Source organism: Nymphalis io, chromosome Z (assembly GCF_905147045.1).
Source record: "Nymphalis io chromosome Z, ilAglIoxx1.1, whole genome shotgun sequence".
Taxonomy (NCBI): Eukaryota; Metazoa; Arthropoda; class Insecta; order Lepidoptera; family Nymphalidae; genus Nymphalis; species Nymphalis io.
This window is the reverse complement of record NC_065918.1, coordinates 16,155,930-16,172,097: the sequence shown is the minus strand read 5'-3', so window position 1 is coordinate 16,172,097 and position 16,168 is coordinate 16,155,930. Positions and strand designations below refer to the sequence as shown.

At 31.0% G+C, this 16,168-nt stretch overlaps 2 protein-coding genes across 3 annotated transcripts in view; both read left to right on the top strand.

Annotated features, from left to right (window-relative positions):
- The window catches only part of LOC126780690 (uncharacterized), a 45,195-nt gene extending 38,276 nt beyond the window's left edge, over nt 1–6,919 (top strand). Inside the window, exon 6 of the mRNA XM_050505321.1 lies at nt 6,800–6,919. Within this exon, the coding sequence (XP_050361278.1) occupies nt 6,800–6,919 (120 nt within the window). The remainder of the gene's footprint in view (nt 1–6,799) is intronic.
- Nucleotides 6,920–9,036: 2,117 nt separating this feature from the next.
- On the top strand, nt 9,037–15,074 carry LOC126780529 (uncharacterized). 2 transcript variants are annotated; one of them, XM_050505101.1, is made up of 6 exons: nt 9,037–9,104; nt 10,470–10,562; nt 11,285–11,374; nt 13,117–13,316; nt 14,100–14,213; nt 14,703–15,074. In XM_050505101.1, exons 1-6 carry the CDS (start codon nt 9,056–9,058, stop codon nt 14,802–14,804), a joined length of 648 nt encoding a protein of 215 aa, XP_050361058.1. In that variant the 5' UTR covers nt 9,037–9,055; the 3' UTR covers nt 14,805–15,074. The 2 variants fall into 2 exon arrangements, with proteins under 2 accessions (XP_050361058.1, XP_050361059.1); XM_050505102.1 differs by lacking the exon at nt 11,285–11,374.
- Nucleotides 15,075–16,168: the final 1,094 nt, after the last annotated feature.

The window sequence follows — 16,168 nt, the reverse complement described above, 5'->3', positions numbered from 1 at the left end:
GGCAAAATTTTATGACATGCCTCCTTTAGAAAAGAGAAACTCATCTTGGATTTGAACACGAGATCATCGGTTAAATATCACGGGTTCTATCCACTATAAATTTTCGGCTCAATAGTATTATAATAATATGGACGGAAACTATCATCTTCACTAATATCATCGACTTCAGTGATATAATAATGATCAACCGAACCGAAGCAGCGCGGTGAAGCTCCAAGCTTTCGCCGTACTAGTTGTTTTTTTAAATCCCAATCCACACAAAACAATCTAATATACATCCATCAATATACTTTTTTTACACATATAGCCAGCAGTAGGTATCTTATTTCGTAACATCCATCCCAGGGTAGGCCTCTTTGAAATTTGTCTAAGCGTTATATTTAAAAGTAAAGATTTATATCGTACAAATTATAAAGCTTGCTTTGTGCAAAAGCCATGTAATCCCGCAGTAAATTTATTAGCTTAGCGGGCGATAAATTAGTGAATTCGGCTGCCGCCTGACCCGGAAACGTTGTCCAAGATTTTCGTTTTGAAGTATTTTAAGGTTTACAAACGGGGTATCACATTCTTTTCTAACTTCTAAGGTTTTCATAATAAAAGTTTTTACAAGGTTGTTTGACAAGCTTTTGTTTATGTCATTGTAAGTCGAACTACTTAATTAGTTGGGGTGAAATTTATCATATCCTAACATATATATATACTCAAAAAAAAACATCAATTGGCATTTTTAATAGCACTAATCCTAACTCGAACCCGTTATATTGATAAATATCTACGTTTTATCTCCTGAGCTATACAGGCTTAAATAGTATTAAGTAAATAAAAATCATTCTAATTTATTTATACAAAACTAAAAGTTGATAGATAATGTATATTAAATATAGATTGAACTACGTCATACAGTAAAAGTAATATTTCATCCGCCCTATTAATTATTCTTAGCTTATTTGACTAATTAAAAAATGGTAGATAATTTAATAGTAGATGTCAAAAACATTTGTTTATATGCATTATATATAAAGTAAAATACACTAGACTAGTTTACAAGGCGTTAAAGTTTAGGTCGAAAGATACCTATCTTTATTGGGGTGAACTTGTAGGCAGGTGTTCGATACTTGACACGTCTAACGATAAAATGCGAATGTGCTTAGGATTTAGAGTGAATTTAGTAAACTTTAATATGGTGCTTCCGTTTTAAGTCTTGTAATGTTAACATTTTTAGTTTTTTTTAGTAACAGACTGTGAATGTCCCACTGTTGGGATAAGGGTGAGTGAGCCAGTGTAATTACAGGCACAAGGGACATAAAATCTTAGTTCCCAAGGTTGGTGGCGCATTGGCTATAAGCGATGGTTGACATTTCTTACAATGCCAATGTCTAAGGGCGTTCGGTGACCACTTACCTTCAGGTGGCCCATATGCTCGTCCACCTTCCTATTCTATAAAAAAAAAAAAAAACTATCACAAAGTTTATTAATGTTTTCTAAATATAATATATCGCGATATAAGGATATTGGCTTCTTTTCTCTATAACGGAAAAAAACACTCCAAAGTATATACTTAGCATATAAAACTATAGTAAACATATATAATAAAAAACACATACACACAACGAGCACATATTTTTGTATTAAAATATAGTAAAGCACAGTGAAATAAAATACCAAAAAAAAAAAATATCTTACATTAAAATGTAGCCGGCTGATATTTTATAAAATAAAAAATAAAAAATTCGCGAGTCAAGTGATGGTCCGTCTGAGTAAGTAAGAGGTATTTTACCACCGAACAGTACTGCGTATGTTTCTTTATTTCAGAATTAGTTTTCGACCGCGCATTTGGGGCGTGAGCAGGTGATAGGTATAAAAAAGTGGCTTTTATACAGACAGATAGAGTAACTTTCGCATTTATAATAATAATGTCCTCCAGACCGATTTCGGCCACGGCGGCCAATCTCAAGAAAGATTAGCCAACTACGCAGGAGATATAATAGTGCACAAGTGTGTGCGCAAACACAGGTGCACTCTCTATTCCCTAACTCTCATAATCCGATGGAACGGCAATCCGAAACGACCGGAAAGAGTTCAGGCGAAGGACCAACGGCTTTACACACTTCTGGTCTCCGGGCGCTACTGATAATTTTCTGACAGAAAACCCCAATTTCTTTTTATTGGCCTGACGTGGGAATTAAACCCAGGACCTCCGGATCTGCTGCCTTACATCAAGCTACTAGACCAAAGAGACAGCTAAAATTATAATATTACTATAGAGTAAAAAAGTATAGTAATGCCAGTGTTTAACTTCGATTCAGTACATTTTTTTAAATCAAGTTTGACAACGCCTAGTCATTCTTTTCTCAGTATTAACCACTTATACAAACTATTTCTATGCCTGAAAAAAAAATCCAATAAATAGTAGAGGCTATGTATATGTAATATAATAAAGCTAACTCCAATTAAAAGAATAAGCAATATAAACAAGCAGTGTTTGCGCGGGTTCGAACTCGCGGCCATCTTGAATTACAGGTGACTTGAAAATTTTAATAAACAAATTTCAATTTTCACCCTTCTTAAGCAAGAAGTAAGAACGAAACGTTCAAATATATCCATGCTATATATATAAAGGCGAAATTTACTTTTTCTTTACACATTAAAAACCTCTTAGGGTAAAATAAGATGTCAGTATATATGTTTAAAGTTAAAATACCAAAGTACTAACAGACGTATTCATCATATTTATATTAGTAACTCCACGCGAAGTGTCGGTTGACGACGATATTTTAAAACACTGTAACCACAGATAAGGAATGATTAAAATCACTTTAATGGATAATATTATGTTAACACATGTAACGCAGTGTGTTCTGAACACATATTATATTGAAAAAATATTCACACCAATAACAGAATTATTGGTGTGAATATTTTTAATAAATTAAGTTAACGTGTTCATGAACTAATACTGTGTTTATTTTCTGCATGTCGTGCGATATTGCATCCCGTTGCTGAACACAACAGTACGTAAGTATACTTTCTTTTTTAAATTTTGTAGTTCTATAAATCTAAGATGATGCGGATTAAATTCCTTGACAATTTCTTATTAGCATTTCGAAAAAAAAAAAAATAATAAAGTGGTACTGTTTTATCTTATAAATAACACGTATGTAATTAACATCAAATCCGAATGGCATCTATATTTCATCGTCATCGTTGTAAAAAAAACTAATATCAAAACCAGAATAATTATAACTCATATTTTATCTCGATTCGTGATCTCGAAGGTGTCGGAATAGATTTTAATAGACCGTTATAAAGTTTATTTGTTTAAAGTAACTCATGAATGTCTTTCTTTTTTTTAATATGTCGTTAATTCCTCTGACATAATCGGGTTGCGATGTTATATAGTAAGAAAATGTATTTAAAAAAATCACATTCAACGTTTTATAGCATTGATAATACTATAATATAAAGTTTTAGTGTTGGTTTGATATTTGTGTAACTGCGATACTGTTTCCGTGCCTTGGTAAACACGTAAAGCTGATCGGCGCGTCCAAATAAACTATGACAATGAAAAATTTTGTTCATGTTTGTGTTCACGCTTGTAGATGTAATTTATTGCTTATGTGTTTATTCTGTCAAAAGTTAAACTCACCTGGAAGTGCTTTTATGACGAGTAAAGATTTTTTTATTCGATAACTCGTCTTGACTTTATTAAATTTATTATCTAAGTAAATACATTTGAGTTCAATTGCTTATTAGATTTGCCGTTCATAATATTATAGAATACATATGCTTAAGAATATTGATGGATATAAACTAAAATAATAGAAGTATTTATGATGTAGTACCAGTAGGCTGGAAAGAGGTTTCTACATAATATTAAAATACATACTTATAACGTAACATGCATGTTGAAGCCGTATATATAAAATGCATCAATCAGCTGTTTGCCCTCTCGGAATTAGCAATTAGTGTAGGATTCTAAGTTATCGCATTATTTCACTATTACGCTTCAACATTTATATATAGTTATTATAATATGGTAGTAAGTAAAAATTAACTACCAATTTATAATTTCAAAAACTCGTACGTTAGTAGGATAGTTTTCTCTCTGTCACACAGATTTTCCTCTTTCTCTTACCAGTAGTTTTAGATACTGATAGAGAAGCTTACTGGAGCTAGAGAATTAGAGAATTAATTATCAATTATTCGCTATACAGTAAAAATGTTTGCGCGAATATTGAGCGGCTTTGAACCTGTATTCCTTAATATCCACATGTTTTACAGCATCTCCAACAAATGGCAAACATGCCCTTGTCTCGATAATATTTAAAATCATTCATATTAACTCAATTGCTTTATTACTCTGGAATTAGGATGGCTATAAACATGAACAAAATTGCCGGTTAATTATTATTAAGCTGTATATAACAGCAAGTTTTCGTTATTTTCATTTAAATTATGAGTAATCATAAATTAAATTTGATTTGAAAATTGTCAAATTCGTTATGTATGTTAAATATTAATTATTGAATATATTTAAATAAAGTGCACGTTAATGAATAGTTAATGTCTAAGTTCAATCGTTGCTTAGATACCCGCTTTCCACATCACACTATAATTTATAGCAATCGATATATGTATATCTGGGTAACCTTGTATTTCAATGTAAATGAAGCTACAACCCCAAGCGATCAGCATTTAATTCCGTCTTTAAAACAAATACAGGGATTGTTTGCTGTCTCTTTGAATCTTAATAAATTCATTTAACTTAATTATTTTATATAAAAATAGTTATTTGTTAAATATTATGACATCTAAAATTGTCCTAGTTTTTATATGTTTATCTCTAATCCATTTTGCCAAATTACTTTATGTCACTACGAAAATGATCTCTTTATAAAAACTTAGTTTCGTTTGCTCTGCACTTCGCATTTGTAACATTAAGTAAGTAAGTTAAAGTGAAGAAATTTCATAAAATATATATATTGCTTCCCAAGTGGAGAATTTTAACGCAAACGTTTGATTCGAAGACGTATCAAGTACTGACGAAATGTCTGCACTCATTGACGTTACACAGTTAAAAGTTACAGTTAAAAGCTTTTCTAATTTTAAATAGTGCCACTAGACTGCCGACGACTATAGACGAAAAACGTCCAATACCGAAATTGCCCGCAACAGAATATCGGAGAGAAAGCTAATACACGAAAATGGCACCGCCAATTTCGGTCGACGTTTCGAAATCGTACCGGCCGCTGGAAATTAACACCACCTCCCTCGAGTCCCATATTTCTCCCGACGCCGAACCTCGGTACAGGCCACTATTCCACTGAATCAGCTACGATCACGCCTACACCTTGTACCTACGATTGGTAACCCCTCGATAAAGCGACGCTCTGTTTACTCTGAGAACCGGTATGCGGCCGAACGGAATCGAGTTCCTTTGGAAAGATTTTAAAGATTTTAGAGATATCGATCTTCAAACTTGTTTTTTTTAACCAAAAAAGAACGATCACACCTTTTTTAGCGGACCTTTAAATTCATCATTGCATTTATCCATTTAATGTTTAAAGGTTTATTAAGACTAAAATCGCATAATAAAAATGTGAGTAAATATTCATGAGATTTGAGGGTAATATACAAAAAGCCTTTAGCGTGTGCCCTTTCATTCAATAATTATATTGAATACTAAAATTATTTGTGGGCCTTTATTAAATTAACCTGTCCCGCTGCTTCTCCGCGGGTAGCAGATGAATATACATTTTAGAATTTATTCGGAGGCGTATAGGTTTTCTCACAATGTTTTTTCACAGATCACACGATAACGTTTTGAAATAATTTCTTAAAGCTGAGAACGCACGTCTAAATTTAACCCAAACATATATTGTATAAAATAATAATATCAAAACGTAACGTTACTTAAAATAACGTTAAATCTCTCGACATATAGATAACAAAACCCGACGATGAAAAGAGAGTCTCAATCTAAACGGTCGCATTAAAGATAACAAGTATCGGCATCGCTCCGAAATTTCCCGTTCCCGACGATTTTTAAATTAAAACGACCACGGATGATGACCAAGTTAATTCATATAACTATGCTAATAGCACCCACCTTCAACAAAATATAATCTTTAATCTGGATGCAAATCATCCTAATACGTTCCTATTATCATGAGCTATAATTTCGGCATTATATTGTCCGTCAGTGTTTTACATACATAAAAATAAAAGGCGAGCAATCAAGTCATTTGTTTCCCAACCTACTAAAATCGTTCGTGTTTTGAAGTTAGGCTTAGATATTTATCCAGATAATTTGCTGTTATTTGGCTATAATCACGGTAAAAAATCTAATGCTTCCGTGCGATTTATATGTTTTGTGTACAACGTATGATATTGGCGGTCGAATTGTAAAAAAGTGATTATTATAAATGGATTATATTATGTACAGTATGATTAATTTAATTTTGTGATTTTGATTTTACTTATTGTATATTTCTATTTTTACAAAAGTATTCACATAATCTTCCAACTTCGTTCATCTTATCGTTGACGTCATCGCTGAAAACATAATGAGATATTTTCCTTATATTTCTGTTTGTTTCTTCTCTTTTATTTTCATTTTGAATATTTAGAAACGTCTTAAGATTAAGTTGTTGTTAAAATTGTATTATTTGCTTTGATTGTTATAAAGTCAGTTGTATATTTATCTAATATGATTTAATGAATTTGATTAGTTGAATCGTTTTGTTTAACTAATTTATATAAAGCGATAGAATGTAAATCCTTGTCCATATAATTTCAGACTGCAATGCACTGGGCTTGTAAACGTGGCGACGAAAACTTAGTAAAACTGCTGGCAGGCATCCATCGACACATCGTCAACGAACGCTCCGTGAGTTACTCCTTCGTCATTATCTTGTAACAATTAAATTTCGTCCCTTAATAATTATTTAGATTTATTTTCAGCTTAAGTATATTTGGCAAATAGTCATTTGCATTAGACTTAGTTATATTTATATCCAATATCTTAATAAAAGATGTTTGATATTTTTTCCTATTTGTAAAATCGGATTTAATTCTAAATCTATTAACTTTTACGTCTTCAAAATTGTAATCAAAAAAATATTTTTTTATAAGTAAGTTTTACAAGCAAAATAAACTTAAATCTACCACCGGCTTATAGCTTATTCCTATCGAAGAAGGAATAAAGATAAACGAACTTTAGGTTTACGTATTCCGTGCCATTTGCTAATAGCTCTGCTGTATTATGTACTACAAAAAGTGCTTTAATAATATATCTTTATATATAATGCAACACTATTTCACTTAACTTATATCCACTATAATTTTAGTTCCAAAGTTTCAATATCAAATTTGCAAACATTTAAAACGCCATTTTTGAATCTTGAACAATTGTATCGCGTCATTTCAATGTCAGAGTTGCTTATTTGTATTTGTTCCGCTTTCGTTTGAAATTGGCTGTAATATGTATAATTTACTGGGAACAACTTATCATGTAAACAATTATTATTTTATACAGATTAAACATTCATTATAAATATATAACTGCTCACATTTTATATCGTGTATGAAAATTAACGAACAACACGACTAGTCGGGATACAAGCATTTGTCTCTGGGTATTTATACTGATTATTAAATAATATATATTAAAATTCATGAGAAACTTTTTCTTTTTAAGAAAAATATTTTATTCTGACTTCAGTAATATTTTTTTGCTAATTTGTTTTTCGAGAAACAGAAATACTCCAACAGACAATGACGGTAATCTCAATATTACTAAATTATTGAACCAATTTAATATATATTTCAATGACAGATGAAAAAAAAGTTTGAGATATCTTTCAAATCTAACATTTATCACCGAAATCAAAACACATGTAATATTTAATTCGGACCAGAAAATGAAACACCATGAGCAGACGCTACACGTTATCTCGGCGAGGTATCGCCTTAATCACCCGTAATTTCATCATGTGCTAACTGCCGAACGCTGTTAACACGTATTTAGAATACTTCACCCGAATCTTAATGTTCAATCAAATTCACTCGTCGCAAAACCATTTAACACCTTTTACGGTATCGTTAAACAGACATTACTTTCTTTTCATGCGCTGACAACGTCACATCCTAGAATGGGGTAAGTTGATTTTATTATCGCTACTTGTAGATTGTCTGAAAAGCGCGGTAAAATTACACTCCTCGTCCGCCATTTTGATGTGCTATTAAATAAATCGTGTCGCCAAGAATAAAATTACAAATGTTCAAATCGCTTATATTATTTAAGTTAGATATTACGTTTATCGAATTCCCTTTTTTACTTTACACCTGTCGCTGTCGTAATATTAGGGGTGTGATTTAATATTTGCTTCATAATATTATATTAAAAGTCCTACGCTACGAAACTAGGGGAGGTTCGGAGAATATGTGACGATACGGAAATCGATTTGAAGCTCGATGTTAAAGAATATAAGTGTTAATCGAATAAAAGTAAAATTTTGTGTATGTCTGCTGGGCTTAGGCCTCCTCTTGAAAAGGTTTGATGGCTCCAAAGCGGGCTCGGTGCAAACACACGTCCCAGATTTTCATTCGACACATCCTCACAATGTTCTCCTTCACCGCCAAGCACGACATTAATTATAAACACTAATTAAGTATATGTAAATTTAGCGGTGTGGCCAGATTTGAACCCGTGATTTTTGTTTTTCCAACCACTGGTCAACTTCAATCCAAATAACAATTTGGAAATGAAGTTGACCAGTGGTTGGAAATGAAAAAAAAAATGATAAATATATAATTGCTATTTAAAATTAATAAACGATTGTTATCGTTTATTAATTTTAAATAGCAATTATTTTAAATACATTATTATTTACGTAGTGTTTTAGAAAATACGAAATGATTACTATTCTTATTAAACGAATCCTTTTCCATGTATATTAATACATATATATATATATATATATATATATATATATATATATATATATATATATATATATATATATTACAGGGATACACACCATTACATATTGCAATGAGATTTCGCCACGAAAATGTCTACAGACTTCTAGTAGAAGTATACGGTAAGTTAAATTAATATATATAATCTTTTTTAATTGGAGCCGAGTCCGTAAAAAATCAGATAATTTAGTAGAACTATAAATATCCTTTTCTCTTGTACTCTGTTAAAAGAGGATAGCAAATTATTTAACTTTTTTTGAAATTAGTGTAGTTTTCCCCACCCAGAATAAACTGAACTGAAATGTTACTTTCTTGTTCGATTAATAGATTATATCCTTCGTAAATTGTTTTGAAAATCATGATTCAAACCTATATAGAAATGAGCTAAATAATGTATGTCTTATTATTTTTGGACATTGATATCTCATGATATATAACAAGTTTATTTTATATAATTTTTCTTAAGAAAAGCTCCTTTATAATTGTTTAATATTCTCACAGTTGATAAAAATATTTATTTGCAATATTAAGTAAAAAGCGACATCTATTGATTATTACGGCACATAATTGTCAGCGCCATCTAACGAAAACTCAAGCAAACAATTTATATAAGTTTAAAGTAGGTAGTATCACGTTCCATCGTAGATGGCGCTGTAAACTGAAGATACAACTTTTTTTCCAAACCATAGATGACGTGATGACTATGCGAGGAAAAAATGATAAATATATAACATTATATATAAAAGACAAAACTATAAGAAATCTTGGCTTTAATAACCTTAAAGAATTATACATAATAATAGGACAATATATATAATTTGACAAGATCATAGAATAGTATAATTTCTTTACAAACCATACGTAAATAACATAAATAAATATATATAAATCCAAACATATTTAACTTTGTAGGGCTTTGTGCAAGCCCGTCTAGTTAGATACTACCCACTTATCAGACATTTTACCGCTAAATAGCATTACTTAGAACGTTCCGGTATTAAGGATGAGTAAGCCAGTGTAACTACAGGCACAAGGGACATAACATCTTAGTTTACAATGTTGGTGGCGCATTGGCAATAGGATGGTTAATAATTCTTACCGCACCAATGTCTATGAGCGGTGGTGACCATCTATCTATATTATAAAAAAAATATGATTGATATCGATGTTTAAGGTTATATCAGATGGCAATAAATTACTGTTAGTTCTGATATTTCTAAATCAAAATATTTTCTGAGGTCGAATTTCTAGCATTAACATTTCATATGACAACTTTCTGACGCAAAGTTTCACTTCTCTTGCGTGTCCTTAGATATCGGGTCCGACTATTTTTAAATATTAGTGTCATATGTTACTTTTTATTAAGGTACTTCCTACATTCAGATATAATTTTCCAGATATTTTCATTTATTTTAACTTTAGATATCATTTTTGAGTAGTTATTTTGACAAATCCCGTCAATTACCGAAAACAAATTCATTTTACAGATGCTGATCCTAATGTGAGAGACTGGTCTGGGAAGAAACCTCGACAGTACTTGGTGCATATGGACACGTCACTGTCGCCAGGGTCTTACCGCAGTGAGTCTAGACATATTATAGGAACAAACTACCCCTTCAGCCCCGTGTCTGTATGTTATCATACAACGCGCCTCAAGAATTTAAATATAGAATGCATCATTTTAATGTTACCATATTTCAATCAGCAACGTAGCTATGATGGAAAAATTCTTGACAAGTAATCTCATGTCATTTGATAATAACTTATATGGACAAATAAGTGACTATAATTATCTCACAGATTTTTGTTTTATTATGACAATACATGTCATATTTGTATATATAATAATAATATTTTAATTATATTTCATTACAGTTGTATATATAAAAATGAAAAGGTACCGTTTTGTTTTTTTTTTTTTGTTTTCTTTTTTTTTTATAATATGGTCGAAGGGATAAATCATGAGTGTCTTAAACGTTATAGAATGAAATTGTGACATGAATAAGTGATTTGTAGCTTACGATTAATTTTATGCTCCGTGGTGAAGAGAGACATCGGTAGGAATGTAGGTTACATTGTCTGAATGAACATCTACCAAAACACATTGCAACAGCTTGGTGGAATAGCTTCAAATCCCCGTAAGAGGAAAGCATCTCTTTTCTCTCCAGTGGAATATAGAAGCTGTTCGCGATTAAGAAAAAGAATGCATAGCTTAAAACAAAATAGGTGTTGATTGTATAAATGTAAGTTTTCGTCCGATGTACTTAAACATGTACCAAATTTAATCAAACCTGTTTCACAGAACCCACCACCAATAATATTTTACGCCGTACAGTTACGTCTGCGCCCACTATAAGGGTATCACAATCCCAGCTTGAGCTGATTAAGAATGGTATACACAGATTTAATAAAATTACCTCTAAGGGATTATTAAAATGGCCTTCACACGTGTGTCTAACTTTTTTGTGACTATCGTTTCTGTGTACGTTATTTGTGTTACTTCAGCCAAACGGAGATTTAATAATTTAATCTCTATGTGTACGCTTATTAGGTTTGATTTCATTCGTTTGTGACTTTGGTTCTTGTGTTCATTTCTCACATTAAACGAAATAGTCCTTATGATTTTAGGAATAAGGCATAATATAAATTGTATGTCTGACGTATATATAACATTTTTACTGTGTTCTTGGTTTATGAGGATGAATCAAAAAGTTCTTAAAATCAATGTAAAAATATTTTAAGAATATGTAATAAAAATATTCAATTTTGCTGCATAATAGTTTTGTAATCTACATTTGATATATTATACAATTTTCTTATTTGTTCTACAAAAAAAAACACGTGTATCTACGACAGTTGTAACTGCGTCAACATCATCTAATTTCCATGAATATGCTACTTTAATTTTAGGGATTAGTGAAAATCAACAAACTAAATCTGGAGAATCGTTCCTAGGAATTCGATTCTTAACTTGGGAATCGAAATGGTCGACCCATGTTTCATCCATGGTGAAAAAACGATAAGGAAATTGACACGAATCACGATGTAGCATTGTGATATTACGCCTAGAAATTTACAAACGGTTGGTAAGACATTCGTGGTTAATTGCTAACACTATTCTAATTCCCAGTGACACAATTATATCGGGTTTAATGGTTCCTCTTTTATTTCAACTAAATATTTGTTAATTATTCTGTCTTCCAAAACCAAATTCTCGAGATTTTTGAGATTTCCTTAATTGAGGCGACTGTTGATCGCGGAGTATCTTCAAAGCTTGATCAACTTCTTTTAAATTCTTATACACAGAAAGCGACCGTAGTTTACGGTTGTAGTAGATTACGCGTCAATTAGTTAGGGGATACTTTATCACCGCATGTCACTCGATTTTTTTCTATATTTTTGCGTCTTTAACGAATATTTACGTAAACAATATGATGAAATAACTGTGCCTACATATAGTGTGATTCTTCAAAACAAATATATCCGCAAAATGTTACATATTCTTTTTGATTCATCTTCGTAACTATTTGGCCGAGCGCACACGTGGCAAACTGCAGCAAAGATTATTAATTACTGCCAAATAATTAAGAAATTATAATCAACTGAAATTAGAAACGCTGAGCAACAACGCAGCCCATTACGCAAAAAGTAAAGCGCATGATCTGTGCGAGTCTAAGACTGTGCGTAATCATCAACCATAGTTTCAGACTCGTCCGATCCTATGCGAGCGTGCTCGCTGCTCTTCGTAAGATGTGCGCCGGTATCAAATTTCTAATAAAATTTATGTAACGAATATTTTTTTCGTTAATGGGTGACGGTTTTTCGTCTATAATTTTCCATTTAAGCATATTATTTGTAAATAATTTACTGTCGAAATTGAAGACTTAAAAACTTCTAGTAACCAATATTGTTACAATATTAATTCCATCATTCAATTTAATAACATCTTAAGTAAATTTATTTTTAGCGTATTTTTATATTTAGTAATGTGATCACATTGTTGATCATAATGATATATTTATATGTCACAGATACAAATAGGGAAAGCTGTTGTGTGTCTAGTTGGGTCTATATTTGTGTCTATCGTCGGTTGATATATTAATACTTTAACTAATTAAGAATTTAATGTTTCAGAAAAAGAAGGCTTCCTTCGTATAGGGTCCCTAAACGTTCGCGTAAAGAAGACAACGGAAGCGTTTAGTAATTTCCTAGGCGTTGGAGCTACAAGGTCATCCGCGTATGTACCTAAATCAGCCCGTGACAGAGATCTGGACAGACGGTCCGATGATGGGGAGCAACTCCATAAATCATGGGGATCGGCTGATAATATACAGGTGAAGGAATCGTTGTTTAATTAAATTTCTATAACGTCAATAATAATGAGTGAGAAGGTTATATTAAATATTAATTAGTGTCGAAAAACGAAGAAGTTATTTGGAAGTGTCGCCTGTATGGTTGAATGTAAAATTGCTTAGCCAGATAAATGTGATGAGCGACAGCTAATATCGATTAACTTATGTCTAAATATCTACTAGATGTAATAATGCGATTCATATATATTTAGTCGCTTTCCTTGAGATTTGGAAAAAAATGACCGTATGACTATCGTACAAAAAGTTACATTTTAAAAAAGTAATTCAGCTAGACGGATTAAACGTGAATATAAACGATAAAACTTTTAGATAATATAAAAGAGTATATTTTATATATTGTTTTTTTTTTCGAATAAATACGGTTGTCGCTTAAAAATAAATAAAAATTATTGTTAATATTATTTTTATGTTTTCTGTGATTTCCAATTACTATAATTATGTATTTTGTAATACTTTTGTGTTGTGTGATTGACTCATAAAAATTGCGTTTAAAAAGTCGAAAAAACCTTCGCACCTTTTGCCGACTCGTCATACTTACCCTGCTAAACCCTTTCAAGTCGAATATTATTGCATCGCTTTATATGTAACATTTTAATAAAGGTTTTCTAATCCAAATGAGTTTCACATCGGCCACAAATAATGACTGTTTATTTTAAATAATAAGTTGTATAAAACACATTATGATTATGTGTTTTGAATTGACGAAATAGATTTGCTATAGTTATGTGTTTTCGCATATTACAGAAAGATGATAAGTTGATGCCTCCCCCGATGAGCAGCAAAATCAGAAGACGTGGTGCTAGTGGAAGGCGAGGAGTTGGAGCTCACAGCCGAAGTACGCCATCAACTCCAGATCAGGTAATCATAGTGAATTAATCTTATTTATTATGCATTAATTTTACACCCACCCATTCACCCTCAACAGGTTTCACTTCTTTCTGGGATAAAACGTATATGGTCTTATAATATGAGATAAAATAAAACCGCTAAGTTTCTTTCGTCGGTTCGTCTCCGGTCTGAGATGTCTATTTCTGAACCGATGGTATATTATTGACAGTCAATAAGCCAGTACAACGCTTCTATATTGAATCAAGATTTTGACTTTGACTTCATGACTTTCATAAACTGTGTTTATGCCAAACAATTTGAAATTAGCTTCTCCATTGATACTTTCAAATTTATATATATTTATTTATATATACATATTATTATTGTGTATAGTGCGAGTTATATTGTTCTATGTTATATTGTTTCATTTATTTCAAGAGAACTGTTTTGTCTTGATGTTCAATCAAGTGGCTTAATAAATATATCAATTCTTTAACGAAAAACACTAATTTTTTTCAGCCACGAGCGCAAATGGGCGTTAGTGAAGAAGGCGATTCTGATTCTGATTCTGCGGCTGGCTTTCACGCTGCCTGGAGGCAACCAAGAGGCTCACAAAGTTAGTTTCTTACAATCGTTAAAGATTTTTTGTCTTTATCAAAATAAGCAGATATTGTTCTCGTTTTTAAACAAATATGGTAGAATGTACCATTATTGAAATTATGCTTGTAATGTCAATTAATATTTGACTTTATCACAATCACAATAGAGATTATTTTTGAGCGATTTCAATTGTATTGTAACATGCTATCAATTCGCAATATAGCTAGTAATTATCCATATATTCTTATTCCAATATTTATAAGGATTACTTTTGATTGTTTTAAAATGAATAAATTAATATTATTGTTAATGAATTTACATTTTTATAACGATAGCATTAAAGCTTATTTTTTCATGTGTTAAGTTTTGTTTTGAGAATATCGTTACTGAATGCCAGCATTTTTGTTCTAAATCATATTATTGCTTATAAAGATTAGTTTCGTTTGTTAAGATGTAATTTAGAAGTTGGAAAACTGTACCAATTCGTGCGTTCAAACGATTGAAACGAATAATGATTTTAATATTTCCCGTAAGACTATATTTGTTCGTTTTAAGATATTTATATGTATTAAGAATATAAACAAAATGTGATAATTTGCATTAATATGTAAGTTATGTTTCAATTATTTTATACACTTGTAAAGTATAGTACAGTCAAGCTCAAAAACGGTTGGGTTATATACGCTATGTATGGTTAGCAAATAAATTAATTAAACATTCCATTTAATCGTTACTCAATTGTTTTCAATGAACAAATATTTGAATTTTCGATAGGATTTCATGAAAAGAGACTAATTTTTGAGCGGAACGTTTTTACATGTAACGTTTGACTTAAGCTTTTTTGACATAAAAAGGTTTTTTTTTTACTGATTGTATATAATTTTTTTTTTATTTTACATATTCTGTATTTGTTTATGGTTAAAAGTTAATTAAGCTCTTGTTTATAATTCAGTTATGTAAACTATTTATACATAAAAAATAATAATAATGTGTTACCATTCCACAATGGACCAAGTTAATATTTGTAAATTAACTAGCGACTTTTTTCAATGAAATTAAAGTTTTTGTTATAAGTGATGACGAGTGTGTTAATTTACGTACAACCTTCTATCCCCTACTTAACCCCATAAGGCTTTCCTTTGAGTTAAATCAATAAAAGTCTTAAAGCTGTCCAAATTTCAATTGAAAAAATTCAGTTGCAATTTGCAGAGCACTTAAATTCTTTGTGATATTCGTTTATTATTAATTAGGTGAACTATTCATAAGTACGTTAAATATCTATCGCATACGCCTGTCTTCTTAGTTTAAATATAAATGTCTACATAAAAATACTTCGAGTATTTTCTTGGCTATTAAATCATATCACAATTCAAATTATTTGACAA

Bases quoted from the DNA above. Each gene is read 5' to 3' on its own strand.
- LOC126780529 (XM_050505101.1), top strand. From the start codon at position 9,056: ATGAGATTTCGCCACGAAAATGTCTACAGACTTCTAGTAGAAGTATAC. The intron at 11,375-13,116 runs GTATACACAGAT...TTAATGTTTCAG, and splicing joins GCTTGAGCTGATTAAGAATG to AAAAAGAAGGCTTCCTTCGT. The intron at 13,317-14,099 runs GTGAAGGAATCG...CGCATATTACAG, and splicing joins GATCGGCTGATAATATACAG to AAAGATGATAAGTTGATGCC.